The sequence below is a fragment of the Dipodomys spectabilis genome, unplaced genomic scaffold, assembly GCF_019054845.1.
Source record: "Dipodomys spectabilis isolate Male_0828 unplaced genomic scaffold, ASM1905484v1 ptg000251l, whole genome shotgun sequence".
Taxonomy (NCBI): domain Eukaryota; kingdom Metazoa; phylum Chordata; class Mammalia; order Rodentia; family Heteromyidae; genus Dipodomys; species Dipodomys spectabilis.
The window spans coordinates 232501-251503 of NW_024870928.1; the positions used below are offsets into that span (position 1 = coordinate 232501).

Here is a 19003-nt window from a genome sequence, read left to right on the forward strand (position 1 = left end):
GCCGGCCGGGTGGGCGGGCCTACCCGGGGTGGGCGAGCTGCGGCGGCGTCTGCAGTCGCGTCTTCAGCAGGTCCAGCGGCTGCAGGAGCAGCGCGGAGCAGGTGCCGCTGAGGGAGCCGCACAGGAAGGCCTTGATCGTGGGGTGCAGCTGCGGGGTCAGGGGGGGACAGGGGTCAGCCCCGCCGCTCCCGGGGCGCCGCCCCGCACAAGGCCGCCCGCCCTGCCAGCTGCACTGTCGGCCCGGCCAGGGGAAGACAACGCTCATTTGCATACGTCCACGCTGGGAAGGGACGTATGTTAATTGAACCTCTCCTTATTTGCCTATGTGTCTTACGTAAAAGACGCACCCGGCTAGGGGCCCTCCTCATTTACATACGTCTCTCCTCATTTACATACGTCGATTTACATAAACAACGTGTGCTAATAGGAAGTCGACCTATGCTAATTGGAAGCCAAGGATCTACGTAAAGGACGCAGGCAAACAGACTCCCGCTCGTTTGCCTGTGGATTCACGGAAACGCGAGCTGTCCGCCCCGCAGCCCCGCCTCCCCTCCCGCGGGCGCTGAGTACCGACGGGAACGGAACCCCGGCTTCTAAAGCGGCCCCGTCCCGCCGGGCTCCCGCCCGCCCGCCTGGGCGGCTCGGGAGGAGCGGGGCTCCCGGCCGGCCCGGGCAGCCGGGGCTGTGGGACTCTGATCCCCGATGAACCCGCACGCAGGACCGTTGGCGAGCCCCCGGGAGTCGCGCCCTGTGGAGCACATGGGCAGCCAAGATGGCTCTGGGAGGGGTTGAGTGGGCAGACCCCAATTGATCTTCTGATCAGTGCCTAACCAGCCGTGAAGGCTCAGGTGAATGATAGGGTGTGACCTTGACAGTGATCGGTTCCTCTTCCTCCCTTACCATGCCACCCGCCCTTGTTGTCTTTAAAAGGGGCTGCTCTCTGTTAATAAACGAGTTTTTCTACCTGCTGGATTTGGCTCCCCGCTGTGTCTGATTGTCTCCTGGGCTGAGGGAGGCTAGGGAACGGGCGAGCGCCGCACTTACCTTTCCTCGGACCCCGTCCGTCTTTCGTGGGACGGACGAAGACCCAACATCTGGCGCCCAACGTGGGGCACGAAAGGAAAAGATACCGGCCGAGGCTAAGCGGTCTCTCGGGGTAAGTGAAACCCTAAATATGGGTAATGCTATATCACAGAAGAAGGAGGAGGAGGCAACATTAGGCCTAGAAGGAGTACAGGAGGACTTGGGAAGTAAAAAGGAAAAGGAAAAGGTCAAATTCAACCGGGAACGCACTATCTGTGCATGCAGGGGCGGAGGCAGCTACTCAGGTGCCCCGGACGGTCCTAGGCCCCCTCCCTATTCCCCTGATTGGACGGGAGGTACGGCGCCCTATGAGACCTGCGAGAGGGACTTGCAAAACCCAGACCCCTACCACATGGAGGGACCAAGGGCTGAGGAAGTAACCTACTCGGAGACCTCCTCTGGAAAGGAAGGGCCACCCAAGAGCCCAGACTCTCGGCCACAGGATTCGCTTCCCCAAGCGTATCCGGTCAATGTGGCATCAGGGGCTAACAGGCCCTTGGAATGGTATCCATGGGAAGCTAAGGATCTTAAAGAGCTCCGCAAGGCGGTGGCGGAGGATGGCCCAAACTCTCCTGGGCCCAGACCACTAGTTCTCAGTTTATTAAATGGTGTGCTTTCTTTAAGGAGGAATGCAGAGTGCAAGCGGAGAGTAACCGGCAGGCTCAACCAGCAAAACCTATTACTTATGCCATGCTAGCAGGGAAGGGGGAAGGGTACTCCACCGGCATCCAACAGGCCGCAATACCTGGCCCGTACTGTGACCAGGTGAGGCAGGCAGGACTTGCCGTGTGGTACAAACTAGATGATGGGCCTACTGAGTCCTCCATGGCAGAAGTGAGACAAAAACTGGGTGAGCCTCGACCTGATTTCATAGACCCAGTCCAACAGAGTGTTCACCTCAAGCTGCCGACAGGGAACCTCCGAGATCAGTTTGTAAAGCTGCTGGTCTGGGAAGGGAATGCAGACCACCGCATGGCCTGCACGGGATTGAGAGAGAGTTCCCTGAGCAGATGGGTGGTGGCTTCACAGGATGTGGGAACGCAACAGCACCAGTCCCAATCACTAGCTTTAGCTTTACAGGCTCAGGCATCTACAATGACTGAGGCCATTACTCAGGCGCTGGCAGCCCAGGGCCAAGGAACCCCAAGGCCATCGGGGAGAGGGACTTGTTTTAAATGGGGGCAGGAAGGGCACTTTAAGAGGGATTGTTTACAACAATCCCCTGCCAACTGGCCCGTGGGCAAACCGCCCCCTATACCCTACCCCAGGGGCAGGGAGGGATACAAATTTGATTTAGATGGGAAGTCTTTAAGCTTGGGGAGGGGCATCCTCTAGCCCCTTTAACGCAAGGAGGAACCCCCCCTGCTGTGAGGCCCAGGCAGCCTCGTGGCAGGGTGACCCAGGCCCATTGGACCGTCCCCCTGGTGGATGGACTCCGCCCTAAGCCCAATCTGGGTGGAGCAGTGGCCATTGACCAAACCTAAACTTGAAGCCCTCCACCTTCTGGTGGAGGAACAGATAAGCTTCGGGCATATCCGCCCTTGTATAAGTCCTTGGATTTGTTATTCAAAAAGCCTCTGGGGCTTGGCAGATGCACGGAAGGTAAACGAAAGCTAGTAGGAACGCCCCTAAGAGGCATGCCCTGGACTCCTGCTATACCTTCAGAATATACTTTGGTTGTGATTGATATTAAAGATTGTTTTTTTCTATTCCTCTGCATCCAGATGACTGCGAGAAGTTTGCTTTCTCTATACCTTCTCTTAATTTTTCCCAGCCTGACCGGAGGTTTGAATGGACGGTACTGCCACAGGGTATGGCCAATAGCCCGGCCTTCTGCCAACAATACTTGGCCACACTTTTAGGGCCTGTGCTGGGTTCAGATACCTCCCTTGCCTATGCCTACATGGATGATATAATTCTGGGGCACCGAGACCCAAGCTGCCTGGAGGGCCTTCTGGCCCAGGTCCTCGACATACTAAAAAAGGGGGGTTTTACCATAGCCCTTAATAAAATTCAAAAGGTAGCTCCTTTTAAGGTGCTCGGGACCCACCTTACCTTGACTCAGGCCAGCCCCCTTAAGCCTTTGCTGGATAACCCAACTTCAGAGTCTTTTAGGGGAAACCAATTGGCTGTTGCCATGGGTTTCTGTCCCTACAATTACAATATAAGGAAATGCTGGACATTCAAAAACCCTTTAATTTGTATTCTGGTAGCCTATAAAACAAAAAAGGGGGCGTTAGCCCCCATATACAGTTACAGATAGCTTTGTTTTTAAATTTTTCAAAAGGGACAACTGAATCCAGATTTCAGAAGCCCTGGGGACAACTAAACCCTAAGCCCCAAGTGAAAGTCAGGTGGAAGGACCCCTGACACAACAACGGAGAGGACCTGACCCCCTAGTTACCATGGGCAGGGGATTTGGATGCGTTTTCCCCATAGGGGAGTCTGCTCCCATTTGGATCCCTGCCAGGAACCTTAAGTTTTTACCCATTTCCTCTATACAGGAGGATGCCCAAGAATAAGCTAACCAACAACAACAAAAAGCATGGCTGAGGCTTGTGTTTTAAAGACAAAAGCCAGAAAGACAATTATTAACCATCCCCAAGGGCAATCAGCCCTTGAGAAGCTCTTGTGTTCTCTAACAATTGCAGATGGTGATACTCCAGCTGTTGGCTGTCCTGACTCTCCGAATCCCTACGGAACCTGCATCAACCTCAACGGGTGACCTGGGCAGTGATCAATGCTGGCAATGCAGAAATCATCAGGAGCACCACAAGAGAAGCTGTCCCTTCGAGCTGGTGGCCTGACCTTCATTTTGATCACCACCCTATGGACTGTTTAGTTAATTATTTTAATGTTACCTGCTTTAATTGTTCTTCTACTAATTGCTTGTATAGCAGCATTGAATCCATACTTATTGTTAAACAACCACCTTTTGTTATGCTTCCAGTTTAGATTTTGTCCAACCCCACAGGCAAATAGCTGGATTAGAACAATCCCTACCTCTGGACTCTGAAGTGGCAAAGACTGCTATCCCATCCTTCACTAAGGTTAAAGGACTAGTAGTGACATTTATGCCTTCCTTGCATTATGAGCTTAGCCAGCCAGTTATCAAGCTCCAAATGAATGAATTCCCCCCCCCCCCAGAGGAATCGCAGCCAGAGACGGGTAAGAGGGGGTGTCAGTCTGACCAACCTAAGACAGGGCCTTCAGCTTCGCTCTGAAGAAGTTCCCGATGACGGGTAAGGCAGACAAGGCGATCCACCCAACCTAAGACAGGCGGGTTCGCTTCTTTAAGCAAAGACGGGGGAGATGATGTTGGGAGCAATTGGGAGCTGACAGTAAAGCTCAAAGGTCATCTTGACTCCTGTGCTAGCTTAAAGGCACATACAAGGAACTGGCGTACTTAAAAGACACCAGGTGCCCAGGAATTAGTTGAACTGCTTCGGACATTTCTAACTGTGGTGGGACTGATGTTTATTACTGTGCTAGGTGGGTCTGCCATTAAAACAAAAATAAAAGGGGGAATCTGTGGAGCACATGGGCAGCCAAGATGGCTCTGGGAGGGGTTGAGTGGGCAGACCCCAATTGATCTTCTGATCAGTGCCTAACCAGCCCGTGAGGGCTCAGGTGAATGATAGGGTGTGACCTTGACAGTGATTGGTTCCTCTTCCTCCCTTACCATGCCACCCACCCTTGTTGTCTTTAAAAGGGGCTGCTCTCTGTTAATAAACGAGTTTTTCTACCTGCTGGATTTGGCTCCCCGCTGTGTCTGATTGTCTCCTGGGCTGAGGGAGGCTAGGGAACGGGCGAGCGCCGCACTTACCTTTCCTCGGACCCCGTCCGTCTTTCGTGGGACGGACGAAGACCCAACAGCGCCCGGCCTCACCGGAGAGGGCCCCTTGTCCTCCGGGGCACGGCCTCCCTCCTCGGCGGGCAGGGCGCGCAGCTCGGCCCGGGACGCGCGGGTGTCCCCGGCCCGCGCCATCCCCGGGGCTGTGGGCCCGCCGCACCCGACGGTCTAGACCTCCTCCGTGGGGCCGCCCAGTGCCGTCTGCGCCCGAAGTAGATCCCGGGCCTCCGGCGCAGACGCCGCCACCCTGGCCGGGCCGCTCCTCCCATCTCCCGTTTCCAGCGCCCCGCAGTCCTTATCTCCCCAGGCCACAGCCCTGGGCCCCACCCCGCATCCCCACCCTCCTCCTCCTCCCCCTCCCCCGGTCCCCCAGGCAACTCAAACCCAACCAAGTCCCCAACAAAACCCCAGTCAGTAGCTCTCTTTCTCAGCCACAGACATAGGCGGGGACCCAAAGGCACTCGGGGCTCCCCCTGCCTGCCCCGCCGGCCCCCTCCATCTGCCCTCGGACAGTCGTCCCCTGTGTCAGGGAACAATGAATGCCCTGACCAATCAGGAATTTCGCTGGGTGCCACGCGTGGCTCAGGCCCACGGCTCCAGACTTGGGAGGCTGAGGTCTGAGGATCATGGCTCCAGGCCAGCCTGGGGATTAAGAATGAGAAAGACTCAACTCCAATGAAGCACCTCCAAAAAGCTACAAAGTGGAGGGGTGGCAAAAGTGATACAGCGCCAGGCCTGAGCAGCAAAGCCACACGCATGCGCGCGCACACACACACACAGAATGCAGTTGTTTTTTGCTGGCATTGGGGCGTGAACTTAAGGACCTAGGGGCTGTCCCGGAGCTTTTTCATTCAACCTAGGAGCTCTACCACTCTAGCCACAGCTCCATTTCAGGATTTGGGCTGGCTCATTGGAGATCAGAGTCTCATGGACTTTCCTGCCCCAGCCTGGCTTTGAACCTCCATCCTTCAGGACTGAGAGAGAAAGGGTAAACACAATCGGAAAGCAAGACGCACGATCTCAGAGATATACCAGGAGCACTTAACTTAGCAAAATGGTCCCACAAACGACTCCTTAAAAAAAAAAAAAAAAAAAAAGGCTAAATCCATCCACATCTAGAATTTTTTAAAAAGGTCAGGGCCCGCCTCAAACGCCAGACACCTCCCCCCCCCCCCCCTCCCGCTCCAACCAATGGCTGCCAAGGTCCCGCCCGCAAAACCAGCCACACCCCCGTCTCAACCAATGGCGGTCAAGGTCCCGCCCGCAAAACCAGCCACACCCCCGTCTCAACCAATGGCGGCCAAGGTCCCGCCCGCAAAACCAGCCACACCCCCGTCTCAACCAATGGCGGTCAAGGCCCCACCCGCCCCAACCAATGGCTGCTAATGCCCCGCCCGCCGCAAAACGGCCACACCTCCGTTCCAACCAATGGCTGCCAAGGTCCCGCCCGCAAAACGAGACACACACCCCGGCTTGGACCAATCGCCACCGAGGGCCCAGCCCAGCTCTCCCACACACCCCAGACTGAACCAATGACCGTCCAGGACGCGCTTCCGGCGCCGCGGCGCCCCGCCCCGCCCCAACCAATGATCTCTCAGGTCTCCCGCGTCCCGGCCGCGGGGGCGGGGCTCCGTCGCTAGGCAACGGCGGGGCGGGAGGCGACGGCCGCGGCGCGGGCGCGGAGAGACGCGGCCGGAGCCCTCGGCGCCGCCCCCCGGGCAGCTTCCGGTCCCTCCCCGCGGCTCCTCACCACGAGCGTCCCCACCGAGTCTCCGACATCCCGGGACGGCGGCGGCGGCAGCAGCGCCGGGCGCGACTTGTGGATCATGGGCGCGGAGGCCCGCGGGTACTCGCGGCCCCCGGCGCGTCGGAGGCGCGAGCCGCGGGCCCCGGCGACCGCAGAGGACGGCGAGCAGCGCGGCGACGCGCGGGAGTCGGAACGCGGAGGCGGACACGCCCCCTGCGTCCCGCGACGTCACGCCCGGCGCCGGAACCCCGAGCAGCCGCCGCTCGTGGCGCGCGCACGGACGCCTTTCTACGACGCACGCGGCCCCGCCCATTCCCTGGCCCCGCCTCCCTCGGTCGCTAAGCGGCGCCCGGTGGGCGTGGCGAAGCGGTGGGCGTGGTCAGGCAGGTGGGCGTGGCGAGGCCGGTGGGCGTGGCGAGGGGCGGTGCCGGCGGGCGGAGCTCCTGGGTGAGCGGAGCTCCTGGGAGGCGTTGTGATCGCCACCTGCCGGGCGGAGCCGGAACTGCATTGCTTTACTTGTATTTGACTTGTGTTTTAATCCACCTCGGTGAAAAACTGTCTGTGTCACAGGAAGAAGATTTTATTCTTTTATAGAGGAGCACCGGCCCCGTGGAGCTCTGAAGACATCCGCCTTGCCGTGTTCTGATGAGATCGATACCACAGACTGGCCCAGGCCCCGAGTTCAAATCCCAGGAAGAGCGCAAAAACACACGCACTCTCAAAGCCTATTCATAATGGCGTTCTACACCTGGATGAGCGGACTACGGCTGAAGTGCTAGTGAGTGATGGGAAATGGAGATCCTAGTGTGTCATGGGGCCAGGCACTGTGGCTCTGCCTGTAATCCCAGTTCTTCAGAAGGCTGTGAATCTGATTGAGTGCGGTTCAAAGCCGGCTGGGGCAGGAAAGTACATGAAGACTCATCTCCAAAAAGCCAGAAAAGGGGCTGGGGGAGGTGGCTCAGTGGCCGAGTGCTCGCCTAGCATGCATGAAGCCCTGGGTTCCTCAGCACCACAGACACAGAAAAAGCCCGAAGTGGTGCTGTGGCTCAAGTGGTAGAGCGCCCAGCCTTGAGCACACAGAGCTCAGGGACAGCGCTCAGGCCTGAGTTCAAGCCCCAGGACTGACAAAACCCAAGAAAACACCAAAAAGAAAACCCACAAATAATAAAAGAAGTAAAGTATATGCATAATGAACAATAATAATTGCAAGGAAATGAGCTAATAAAGGGAATAAATGATCGCCACAAAGACATAATAAGGAAAGAAGTAAAATAAACACTTATTAGTAATAAATGAAAAGCAAATACAGAACAAACCCGGCTCTGGGGGGCCCCCAGCCCCCTCCCCCTGCCTCCCTGTGGCTGCCCCCTCTGGCTAGCTCAACCCCCAGCCCCGCAGGCCCTGGCCTAGCAGAGGAAGCGGGCTCAGCTGAAGCTGCTCCCCCCGCCCAGCCCTGCTTACAGGTGGCCTCCCGTGGGAGAGCTGGGAATGACAGGAGCCTGGGCCTGGGGCGCCCTCTCCTGGTGAGGGTGGAGAATGGTCGTCACCGTCACTCACGGAATCCTGGGTCTGGGGCGCCCTCCCGTGGTGGATGTGGGGAATGATCGCCTCTGTCACGCGGGAGTCCTGGGCCTGGGGCGCCCTCTGGTGGTGAAGGTGGGGAATGACCGTCACCGTCACTCACCGACTCCTGGTGAGAGCCCTAAGCTGGACACCAGCGGCTCACGCCTGTCATCCCTGCTACCCAGGAGGCTGAGAGGTGGAGGATCATGGATGGAGGCCAGCCTGGGCAGGAAAAGTCCAGGAGACTCTGATCTCCAAGGAACCACCTGAAAACTGGAAGTGGCGCTGTGGCTCAAGTGGTCGAGCGCCAGCCTTGAGCTGGAGAGCTGAGGGACAGCGTCCAGGCCCAGAGTTCAAACCCCACAACCAATTATATATATATATGGGAGATGAGAGTCTCTCGGACTTTCCCGCCTCGGGCTGGCTTTGAATCACGGTCCTCCAGATCTCAGCCTCCTCAGTAGCTGCAGTGACAGGCCTGAGCCGCCCAACACATGGCCAGCCTGGATTAAGAGAGGGAGCTACACATCTCAGCCACACCTTCAAGCTTCCCACCCATCTCCAGGGCCGGGAGATCCAATCCCAGCCCTCCCTCCCGGCTTTCTTCCTGGGCTCAGTCCTGTCTGCAGCAGGCTGCAACCGAGCTGGCCCTCCCAGCAGTGTCTAAAGATAGACACCCGCCCAAGCCTCACAGGAAGCCAGACGTGATTGGCTAATGGGCCGAATAAAGATGCAGCGCCTAAGGGAGCGGAGAGACAGAGACAGAGATTCAATTCTGCCTCCACGGTGAACTCTGAGCTGTGTCTGCCCAGACTGACAGGTGTGTGGTTCCTCTTCTTCCTCCTCCTCCAACTCCTCTTCCTCTTCATGCCAGGTGGACACAGACACACCTGTGCGGGTGGTTTGGGGGCGGGGCTCAGGCTCCCCAGGCCGGAGGGGAGGGGAGGGAGGAGGGGGGAAGGTCCACATACGTGTGTCCCAAAGCCAATCAACAAACTTCAGGCTGGGGCCTCCGCCTCTTCTTCGTCCAGGGGCGGGTGATGGAAAAGAGTTTTACAAGTACTGAGTATTAGAAGTACTAGAGCCAGTGCTCGGTGGCTCACCCTGTGTCATCCTAGCCACTCGGGAGGCTGAGATCCGGAGGATCGCGGTTGAAGGCCCAGCCCAAGGCAGGGACATCCATGAGATACTTATCTTCCGTGAAGCCCCAAGCCAAAAGGGAAGAAGATAAGGGAATACGAACTGGAGCATTGGCTCCACACGGTAGAGCACTAGCCTTGGGCACAGAGAAAACGGCTCAGGGATGGTGCCTGGTCTTGAGTTCAAGCCCTGGGACTGAATAATAATAATAATAGTGAGCCGGGCGCTGGTGGCTCATGCCTGTCATCCTAGCTACTCAGGAGGCTGAGATCTGAGGATCACGGTTCAAAGCCAGCCCGGGCAGGAAAGTCTGTGAGACTCTTATCTCCAATGAACCACCAGAAAACCCAGAAATGGCGCTGTGGCTCAAGTGGTAGAGCGCTCGCCTTGAGCTGAAGAGCTGAGGGACAGCGCCCAGGCCCAGAGTTCAGGCCCCATGACAGACCAAAAAATAATCATAACAATAATAATGGTGATGCTGATGGTGGCATTTGGGAGATCTAGCAGGAGCTTCCTGTCTTCCTCCAAGCTTTTGGGCCCCCCAAGAATTTCCTCTTTCATTTTGCCAGGCCTGGGGGCTTGAACTCAGGGCCTGGGCGCTGTCCTGGGGCTGCTTTTCCCTCAAGGCTGACATTCGACCCACCTGAGCCACTGAGCCACGCCTGCTTTGGGTTGCTGGTTTCCCTGGGAGAGAGAGAGAGAGAGAGAGATCTGAGTCTCAATGGGGCCTTTCCTGCTTTGGAGGCAGCCGGCCTCAACCCGCGATCCTCCACACCTCAGCCTCCCGAGTGGCCGCGATGATGGGGGGGCTGATCCCTCATCCCTACCCCGTGGTTCTTCCTCTCCTGACCCCAGGCTTCCCAGCACACCAGCTAAAACATGGCCACCTCCGAACCGGCCTACGACCTCGAGAACTTCGAGTACGACACATCGGCTGAAGCCTGCTCCCTGGAGGATGTGGTGGCCTTGGGGGCCATCTTCCTGCCGGTGTGGTACTCGCTCGTGTTCGCCGTGGGGCTGGTGGGGAACACGCTGGTGGTGCTGGCCGTGGGCTGCGGGCCGGGCAGGCGGACCCGCGGCGTGACCGACGTGTACCTGCTCAACCTGGCCCTGAGCGATCTGCTCTTCGTGGCCACGCTGCCCGTGTGGACGCACTACGTGATCAGCCCCACGGGCCTGCCCCACGCCGCATGCGCACTGGTCACCACGCTCTTCTTCGTGGGCTTCTTCGCGGGGGTCTTCTTCGTGACCCTCATCAGCGTGGATCGCTACGTGGCCATCGTGCGGCCAGCTGCGGCCCTGGGGGGGCGATCAGCCTCCCACGGGGTGACCCGCAGTCTGGGGGGTGTGGGGGGCCGCGCTGCTGGCCGCCGCCCCCCAGTTCATGTTCACAGGCCGCAGCCAGGACGAGTGCTTGGGCGTCTACCCTGCGTCCCTGCAGCTGGCGTGGCCCGTGCTGCGCGCCGTGGAGGCCACGCTGCTGGGCTTCGCGCTGCCCGCATTAGTCCTTACCTTCTGCTCGTGTCGCATCACGCGGGTGCTGTGCGTGGCCCGCGATCCCCGAAAAACCCGGGCCCTCCGCCTCGTGCTGCTGGTGGTGGTGGCCTTCTTGGTCTTCTGGACTCCTTACCAAGTGCTCCTGGTCCTGGACACGCTCAGGCTCTTTGACTTCTTCCCTGATTGCAATGCCCGCCGGGAGCTGCGCTTGGCCCTCACCCTGGCCGAGACCCTGGCCTTCAGCCACTGCTGCCTGAACCCCATTATCTACACCTTCGCGGGGGACAGGTTTCGTGGCTACCTCCGCCAGCTGGCCAGGAAGTGGCTAGCCGGCTCCGATCCACCCCAATCACCCAGGTCCGAGAGCATGCCTGGGGCCTCGCACACCCTGGACACGAGTGAAGGGAACAGGTCTGTCCTGCTCTAACCCCCCCCCCACCCCATCCTCCTCCCCCGGTGTCCCAGATCTCGAACTCAGGGCCTCAGGCCTCCGGGCCTAGCGTGCTTAACACCCCCCCCCCCCCCGAGCTACGCTCTGCTTCCTGCCTGGTGTTTCTTCGCTGGTTTGTAGCACAGGAAAGAGGCCCGTGGGATCTCCTGGGCTGGCTCAGCCTCGCGCCGCGATCCTCCAGACTTCAGCCTCCTCTGAGGAGGCGAGGCGCCGCTTCTGGCTTTTTCTGCATCTGGGGTGCTGAGGAATCGAACCCAGGGCCTCATGCACGCAAGGCAAGCGCTCTACCACTGAGCCACCTTCCCAGCCCCACGCATTATATATGTGATGTACTATACATGCATAAAACATATGAACATACGTGAACATGCACTCGACGTCTATTTCTGTCTTTTGCTGTGTGGCTGGGGGAGGCTCGGGGGCCATGGGAGTCTGCCGGGGGGGGGGGGATCCATGGGTCTTGGCAAGTTGTTCTTTAACACCTCTGAGGAGAAAAGACTTATTTTTGGAGGTTGAGTCATTTGGGGCCCGGATTCGAATCGATGGCTTAAAGCCCAAACCACAATTTGCTGATCATTTTCCTTCTCCCCCTAGTGAAGGATTGGCGCCTGGGATCTGAGACCAGACTCAAGTCTCACGGAGGGGGGGGGGGGGGATGGTTCACCCTTGGCTTGCCGGGCACTGAGGTGCACGCTTGTCATCCCGGCTACTCGGGAGGCTGAGATCTGGAGGATCGAGATTGGAGGCCAGCCCCGGGCAGGAAAGTCCGCGAGACTCTGATCTCCAATAAACTACTTGGAAAAAGCTGGGAGTGGTGCTGTGGCTCAAGGGGTAGAGCGCCAGCCATGAGCACAGAGAGGCTCAGGGACAGCGCCCAGGCCCCGAGTTCAAGTCCCAGGCCTGGCCAACACACACACAAAGTAAAGACACGCTAGGAACCAAATGAATGTCCCAAGGAGCCGTGTATGTGTGTGCAAACACACGAGCCAGTACTAGCGTTTGAACTTAGGACCTCCAGCTCTTGATTTAGCTTTTCACACTCTCAGCTGGACGGTGCTCTAACCCCTTGATCCACACCTCCACTTCAGGGCTTTGGGCTGCTTTGCTGGAGATAAAGAGTCTCAACGGACGTTCCTACCTGGAGGCTGGCCTCCAACCTCAATCCTTCGGATCTCAGCCCTCCACAGTGATGGGCATGAGTCGCCCACCTGCCAGGACGGACCCCTGGGTTCGAACCCACCCCCCTCCACTTCCCAGCGCCCTGTGTGCAAGCGTGAGCTTGGGGTGTGGGGTTCAGGGCGGGGAAGCTGAGAAAACCCCAAGACTTCCCCTTTGGGGTTTGGAGTTGCAGAATGGGCTTTTGGGGAGTGTTTTTGTGAGTGTGTTGTTTTGGGTTTTTTTGCTTTCACAGCGAATTCTCTCCCCCCCCCCCCCCCCCGGGCCTGGGAGAGGAGGGGACAGAAGTCAGGACACACTCAGCCGCGTTGCATTTCGTGTGGCAAGGCTGATCCTGTCTCCCCAGGAGCCGGGGACTACAGGTATGAGCTGCCCTACCAGCCCTGGGCTTCATCTCCTGTCCTGGATGTGAGACTCTCCCCCCCCCCACCCCACCTGCCCCGTGGGATCACGTGGAGGGAAATTCCACACTCCAAACACACACACACACAGATAGCACCATCGATGGTGTCCGTGCCCGCACGCCAGCATCTGTACAGATTCAGGAATGAGGCCATGTCTGGCGGCTCCTGCCTGTCATCCCAGCCACCTCAGGAGGCCGAGATCTGGAGGATGACAGCTGGAGGCCAGCCTCCAGGTAGGAAAGTCCGTGAGACTCTTCACCTCCCATGAGCGAGCAGAAAAGCTGGAAGTGGCGCCGTGGCTCAAGTGGTAGAGCGCCAGCCTTGAGCCCAAAGCAGCTCGGGGATAGCGCCCAGGCCCTGAATTCAAACCCCAGGACTGGCCAAATAAATAAATAAATAAAAAAGTCTCTGGGACGTTTCCTGCCCAGGGCTAGGCCTCCAACCACGATCCTCCGGATCTCAGCCTCCCGGGTGGTAGGGATGACGAGCCACCGGTACTACCAGCGGTAGTATTCACCGTCTCCATCTTGAGGTGGAAATTTCCATTTCAAGCTGGCCGTGGATCATCAGGAAGTGAAAGGAGAAGAGGTCAGCCCTCATCCTCCAAGGTGCTGGGTGATTTGTAGTCCCGACTGCCACTGGCTGCCATTGCCCCCAAACTCACACAGGCCTGGAGCCTCTTGATGGCTCCTCCTCAGAAAAGAACCCATTCTACGTCCATTCTAGCTGAGCCACCCCGCCTCACGCCTGTCCTCCCAGCTGCTCAGGGAGGCCGAGATCCGGAGGATCGCGGTTCGAGGCCAGCCCCACGCAGGAAAGTCCCTGAGACTCTGATCTCCAAGGAAATCGGCAAAAAGCCACACGTGACGCTGTGGCTCAAGTGGTAGAGCACCAGCCTTGAGCAAAAAGAAGCCCAGGGACAGACAGTATCCAGGTCCTGAGTTCAAGTCCCCAGGACTGGCAAAAAAAAAGAAAAAATGGTAGCCACAGTTTGAGTGTGGGTTCCTGATCAACTTCCTCTCTCACACGGTCTTGTTTTTTTCAAACAAATCTAGTCATTCTGGGTGTGGATGAGAAGTGTGATTTCACTGTGGTTTCTTTATTATTTTATTTTATTTTTTTCCCATAGGTGTGTGTGTACAAGTCCTGGGTTTTGAACTCAGGGCCTGGGCGCTGTCCCTGAGCTTCTTTTGCTCAAGGCTGGCTCTCTTAGTATTTCTTTCCTTATGACTTTTAACAGTTCTTTTCCTTTTGTTGATTTTGTCTTTACAGGTCTCTGTTTTTTTTGTTTTTTTTTTAGTTTTACTTTTCTGATTTTCAGGAATTACATGCTATCTGTTCGGACGCCATAGTTTAACTCTGATGAATGAGTGAAGGATTTTCAGAGCCATCTTCCCAGCTCAGGGTGGGTGGTGGTTGTTGTGAGATTAGGATTTTGCTATGTAGCCCAGGGCTGAGTCTCCTGGGTGGCTGGGATTACAGGTGTGAGCCTCCAGGCCCGGCTAGGATAGGGTCATTCCCTTCCTCGGTTTTCCTGCCTGTCTGGGTGGTTTTTGTTGTTGTTTTATTAGAAACAACGGGTAGTAAGACTCGTCTGTCTGTCCTGTGTGTCTGGCCAAACCCCTGAGCCAGCAGTTCTATTTGGAGGAAACCACCCCAACTCACACTGGGGGGAGACCAGACAAGTAAAATCCCCAACCGGGAGGAGGGGTGGGGAGGAGAGAGGCTTGTGTCTTGCAGAAGAATAGAAGCCACTGCAGGAAGATCTATTTTTAAGGAGAGAGGAAGCACGGGAGGAGAGACAGACAGACAGAGGACAGAGAAATACCAATGTCCTGTGGCCAAGGCTCAGAGGCCCTGAACCTCTGTGCTCTTGGTGGAGGCTGAGATCTCGAGGATGGTGGTTTGAGGCCGAGCCCCCAGGAAAGGAAAGTCCGTGAGACTCTGTTCAGTGTAGCGCTGGAAGGGGAAGGAGAGGAATGGCTGTTGAATGAGCATCTGGGCATGGGGGGCTGTGTTCCGTAGTCATGGATTTAGAGACAGACGCCAGTCAGCACTTGCTTACTCTTGCTTCCGCCAATCTTCTGCAGCTTTGTTGTTTCGTTGTTGTTGCTGCTGCTGCACAAGTCCCATCCAGGCCTCGGGGGCTCCTCACTGGGGTTTGCTGTAACCAGCTCGAAATAGTCACTGACAGCACCAGTGAACGGTTGGCCCAAAGGTAGAAAGGAGCGCGTGGCTCACACCTGTCATCCCAGCCCCTCAGGAGGCCGAGATCTGGAGGATCGCGGTTTGAAGCCAGTGCCGGGAAGGAAAAGTCTATGGGACTCTGATCTCCAGTGAAACTATTGAATAAAAGTAAAAAGGCTTAGGAGGAGCTGTGGTTCAAGTGGTAGAGCACCAGGCCTTGAGCAAAAAGCAGCTCAGGGTCAGTGCCCAGGCCCTGAGTTCAAGCCCCAGGACTGGGCCTGGATGCTGTCCATGAGCTTCTTCTGCTCAAGGCTGGTGCTCTGCCACTTGAGCCACAGCGCCACTTCTGGCTCTTTTTTGGGGGGTGGGTGGGTGTTCATGGGAGATGAGAGCCTCACGGACTTTCCTGCCCCAGGCTGGGCCTCGAACCGCGATCCTCCAGATCTCAGCCTCCTGAGCAGCTGGGATGACAGGCGTCCTCTGCCAGCTTTTCCAGCTCACTCACTATCCATAGCCTCTCGGCACCTGTCCCGGCCAGGCCGCTGGGGTCACGGCCGGTGTGGGGCGCAGGCCTGGGTGCCTCCTGTGTGTGGCTGGGCCTGGGCCTGGGCCCCGCATGCCAGGCCCCGGCCTGCGCTGCCTGGCTGCCCCGGGCCGGTGTGTGTGTGTGTGTGGGGAAGCCCGCAATCATCCTTGGGACTCACAGCTGCCTATTCCAGGGGCAGAAATAAACCCGGTCACCTGCCAGAGCGCGCCGGTCATCACCCGGGAAGAGTCTGGAAGGACACGGGGAGCTGCGTGACTCATGGGCTGACACATGCACAGGCTGACACACAGATCTGACACCTCATACAGGCCTGACACACAGATCTGACATCACACACCTGACACACAGATCTGACCCACACCACACACCTGACACACAGATCTGACACCTCATACAGGCCTGACACACAGATCTGACCCACACCACACACCGGACACACATCACACACCTGACACACAGATCTGACATCTCATACAGGCCTGACACACAGATCTGACCCACACCACACACCGGACACACATCACACACCTGACACACAGATCTGACATCTCATACAGGCCTGACACATCACACACACACCTGACACACGGATCTGACACACACACACTCAGCAGGAGGCAGGGGTCCAGGAGCAGGGGTCACAGCCTCTAAATAGCCCTGACACCCCAAGCCAGGGCCGAGTCACCAGCCAGGGAATCCCGCCCTGCCCGACCACGCCCCTCCGCCGGCCACGCCCTCTGCCCCGCCCACGCCAGCATGCCCCACCCAACCACACAGGCCCCGCCGCTGCCCCACAGACCCGCCCCTCCACACCGGCCACGCCCTCTTCCCCCTACCCGTGCCCCGCATCTCGGCCCCGCCCCTCCGCCGGCCACGCCCTCTACCACGCCCACACAGCCATGACCCACATCCCAGCCCCACCCAACCACACGGGCCCCGCCCCTGCCTCACAGCCCCGCCCCTCCGCACAGGCCACGCCCTCTTTTCGCCCATACCATCATGACCCACATCCGGGCCATGCCCCTTCACACAGGCCCCGCCCCTGCCCCATAGCCTTGCCCCGCCACTTCACACAGGCCCCGCCCCTTCACACAGGCCCCGCCCCCCTACCCCGCCTACAGTCATACCCCACACCCGGGCCCCGCCCCCCTCTGGCCACACCCTCTTCCCCACCGTGCCCCCGCCCCTCCTCTCTGGCCACACCCCTCTTCCCCACCGTGCCCCGCCCCTCCTCTCTGGCCACACCCTCTTCCCCACCGTGCCCCGCCCCTCCTCTCTGGCCACACCCTCTTCCCCACCGTGCCCCGCCCCTCCTCTCTGGCCACACCCTCTTCCCCACCGTGCCCCGCCCCTCCTCTCTGGCCACACCCTCCCACCTGGCCACTTATCCAGACCACGCCCCCTACACCCCGGTTGTCTCCTCCCCCTGCCCTGACCACACCCCCCTCCATCCCTGCCACACCACCAGGCCACGCCCCTTCACCTCCTCTTTCCCTGACCCCCCTCCCGTCCCCTGACCCCCCTCCCCTCCCCTGGCCCCCCTCCCCTCCCCTAACCCCCTCCCCTCCCCTGACCTCTCCCCTCCCCTGACCCCTTCCCCTCCCCCTCCCCTAAACCCCTCCCCTCCCCTGACCTCTCCCCTCCCCTGACCCCTTCCCCTCCCCTCCCCTGACCCCTTCCCCTCCCCTTCCCTGACCCCCTCCCCCTCCACTGACCCCCTCCCCTCCCCTCCCCTGACCCCCCTCCCCTCCCCTTCCCTGACCCCTTCCCCTCCCCTTCCCTGACGCCTTCCCCTCCCCTGACCCCTCCCCTCCCCTGACCCCTCCCCTTCCCTGACCCTCTCCCCTCCCCTGACCCCTCCCCTTCCCTGACTCCTTCCCCTCCCCTGACCTCTCCCCCTCCCCCGACCCCCCCCTCCCCTGACCTCTCCCCTCCCCTGACCCCTTCCCCTTCCCTTCCCTGACCCCCTCCCCTCCTCTGACCCCTTCCCCTTCCCTGACCCCCTCCCCCCCCTCCCCCTCCCCTGGCCCCCTCTCTCTGCCCCTCCCCCTCCCCCTCTTCATCCCCCCCTCCTCCTCTCCCCCCTCCCCTCCCCCCCCCCCCCCCCCCCGTCCCCCTGCCCCGGATGGCAGAGCCACTTCCACGAGTCCTAAAAATAACCGAGTCACCTAATGCTCCCAACATAGCTGCCCCGTCACCGGCCGCCGCCGCCCCTGCCCAGCGCCCCATAAAGGCGGCTGCGGACGGCGGGGCAGAGCAGCGCCCGGAGCAGCAGCACCAGACCCCCGAACCCAGGGCCAAGCCGGGAGCACCAGATCCCCTAACACAGGCCAGCCTGAGCACCGGACCCCCCAACACAGGCCAGCCTGAGCACCAGACCCCCCAACACAGGCCAGCCTGAGCACCGGACCCCCCAACACAGGCCAGCCGAGAGCATCGGACCCCCTGAACCCAGGGCCAGCCGAGAGCACCAGACCCCCCAACACAGGGCCAGCCGTGAGCATCGGACCCCCCAAAACAAGGCCAGCCTTGAGCATCAGATCCCCAACACAGGGCCAGCTGGGACACAGGCCACACCCAACACACACAGGACCCCGGTAAGTCCTTACCCCCTCCCCCCAGAACTTTCCAGCATGAGCAGCATGAGTCTGGTGTGATGCCGCCCCCCCCCCCCCCAATCCCTCTGTGGGTCCAGCCAGTGTTTCAACGGAGATCAGCACCTCACAGGGCTTCCCTGCCCCGGGCTGGCCTCGAACCGTGGTCCTCCGGATCTCAGCCTCCTGAGGAGCCGGAGTGGGCAGGCCTGAGCCTCGTGCCTGGCCCTCGGTCTCTCAGGTGGATGTCCACGTGGGCCTGGCAGAGGCTGGCAGAGACAGAAATGCATGTGGATGGAGGAGAGAGTTAAAACTCTCTGCCCTGGTGGCCAGGGCTCCCGAGGAAGAATCTAGAAGGGCTTTTGGGACCCTGCCTGCCTCCCTGAACCTGGGGCTAGCCTGGGGCCAGCTCAGCTTGGTGGACAGCCTGAGAATCTTGGGTGCATACGGCCAAATCTGCCGCAGAGCCCTGGGCAGGGAGACAAATGTTCATGGGTGGTGGGAGCTGTTCAGGAGGCAGAGATCTGGAGGATCGAGGTCCCAGGCCAGCCTGGGCAGGAAAGTCTGTGAGCCTCTGATCTCCCGTGGAGCAGAGGAGATGACCTGGGCCCCGTCCACCCCTCCTCCCTCCTCCCGCACACTAAGTGTAGAAATAGCTTTCCCAGGCCAGGACCTCGGCTATATTTAGCTGTGGGTCAGGGCATGGGGTGTGTCGGGGGGAAGGTGGGGTGCGTGTTTCCCATTCTTCCCCAGTGACGATT

General features: G+C 59.2%; 2 protein-coding genes across 2 annotated transcripts in view; one reads left to right on the top strand and one right to left on the bottom strand.

The window, feature by feature from the left end:
• The window catches only part of Slc25a38 (solute carrier family 25 member 38), a 9395-nt gene extending 2593 nt beyond the window's left edge, over positions 1 to 6802 (bottom strand). The window contains exons 1-2 of the mRNA XM_042699477.1: positions 6687 to 6802; positions 24 to 148 (exon numbers count right to left, since the gene is read on the bottom strand). Of these exons, the coding sequence (XP_042555411.1) occupies positions 24 to 148; positions 6687 to 6764 (203 nt within the window). The 5' untranslated portion in view covers positions 6765 to 6802. The remainder of the gene's footprint in view (positions 1 to 23; positions 149 to 6686) is intronic.
• A 2200-nt stretch (positions 6803 to 9002) lies between these two features.
• Positions 9003 to 11364, top strand: Cx3cr1 (C-X3-C motif chemokine receptor 1). The gene is given in 3 exon segments (XM_042699473.1): positions 9003 to 9066; positions 10242 to 10727; positions 10729 to 11364. Coding segments are annotated over 2 exon segments (1044 nt in total). The 5' UTR covers positions 9003 to 9066; positions 10242 to 10265; the 3' UTR covers positions 11311 to 11364.
• The last annotated feature ends 7639 nt before the right edge of the window (positions 11365 to 19003 follow it).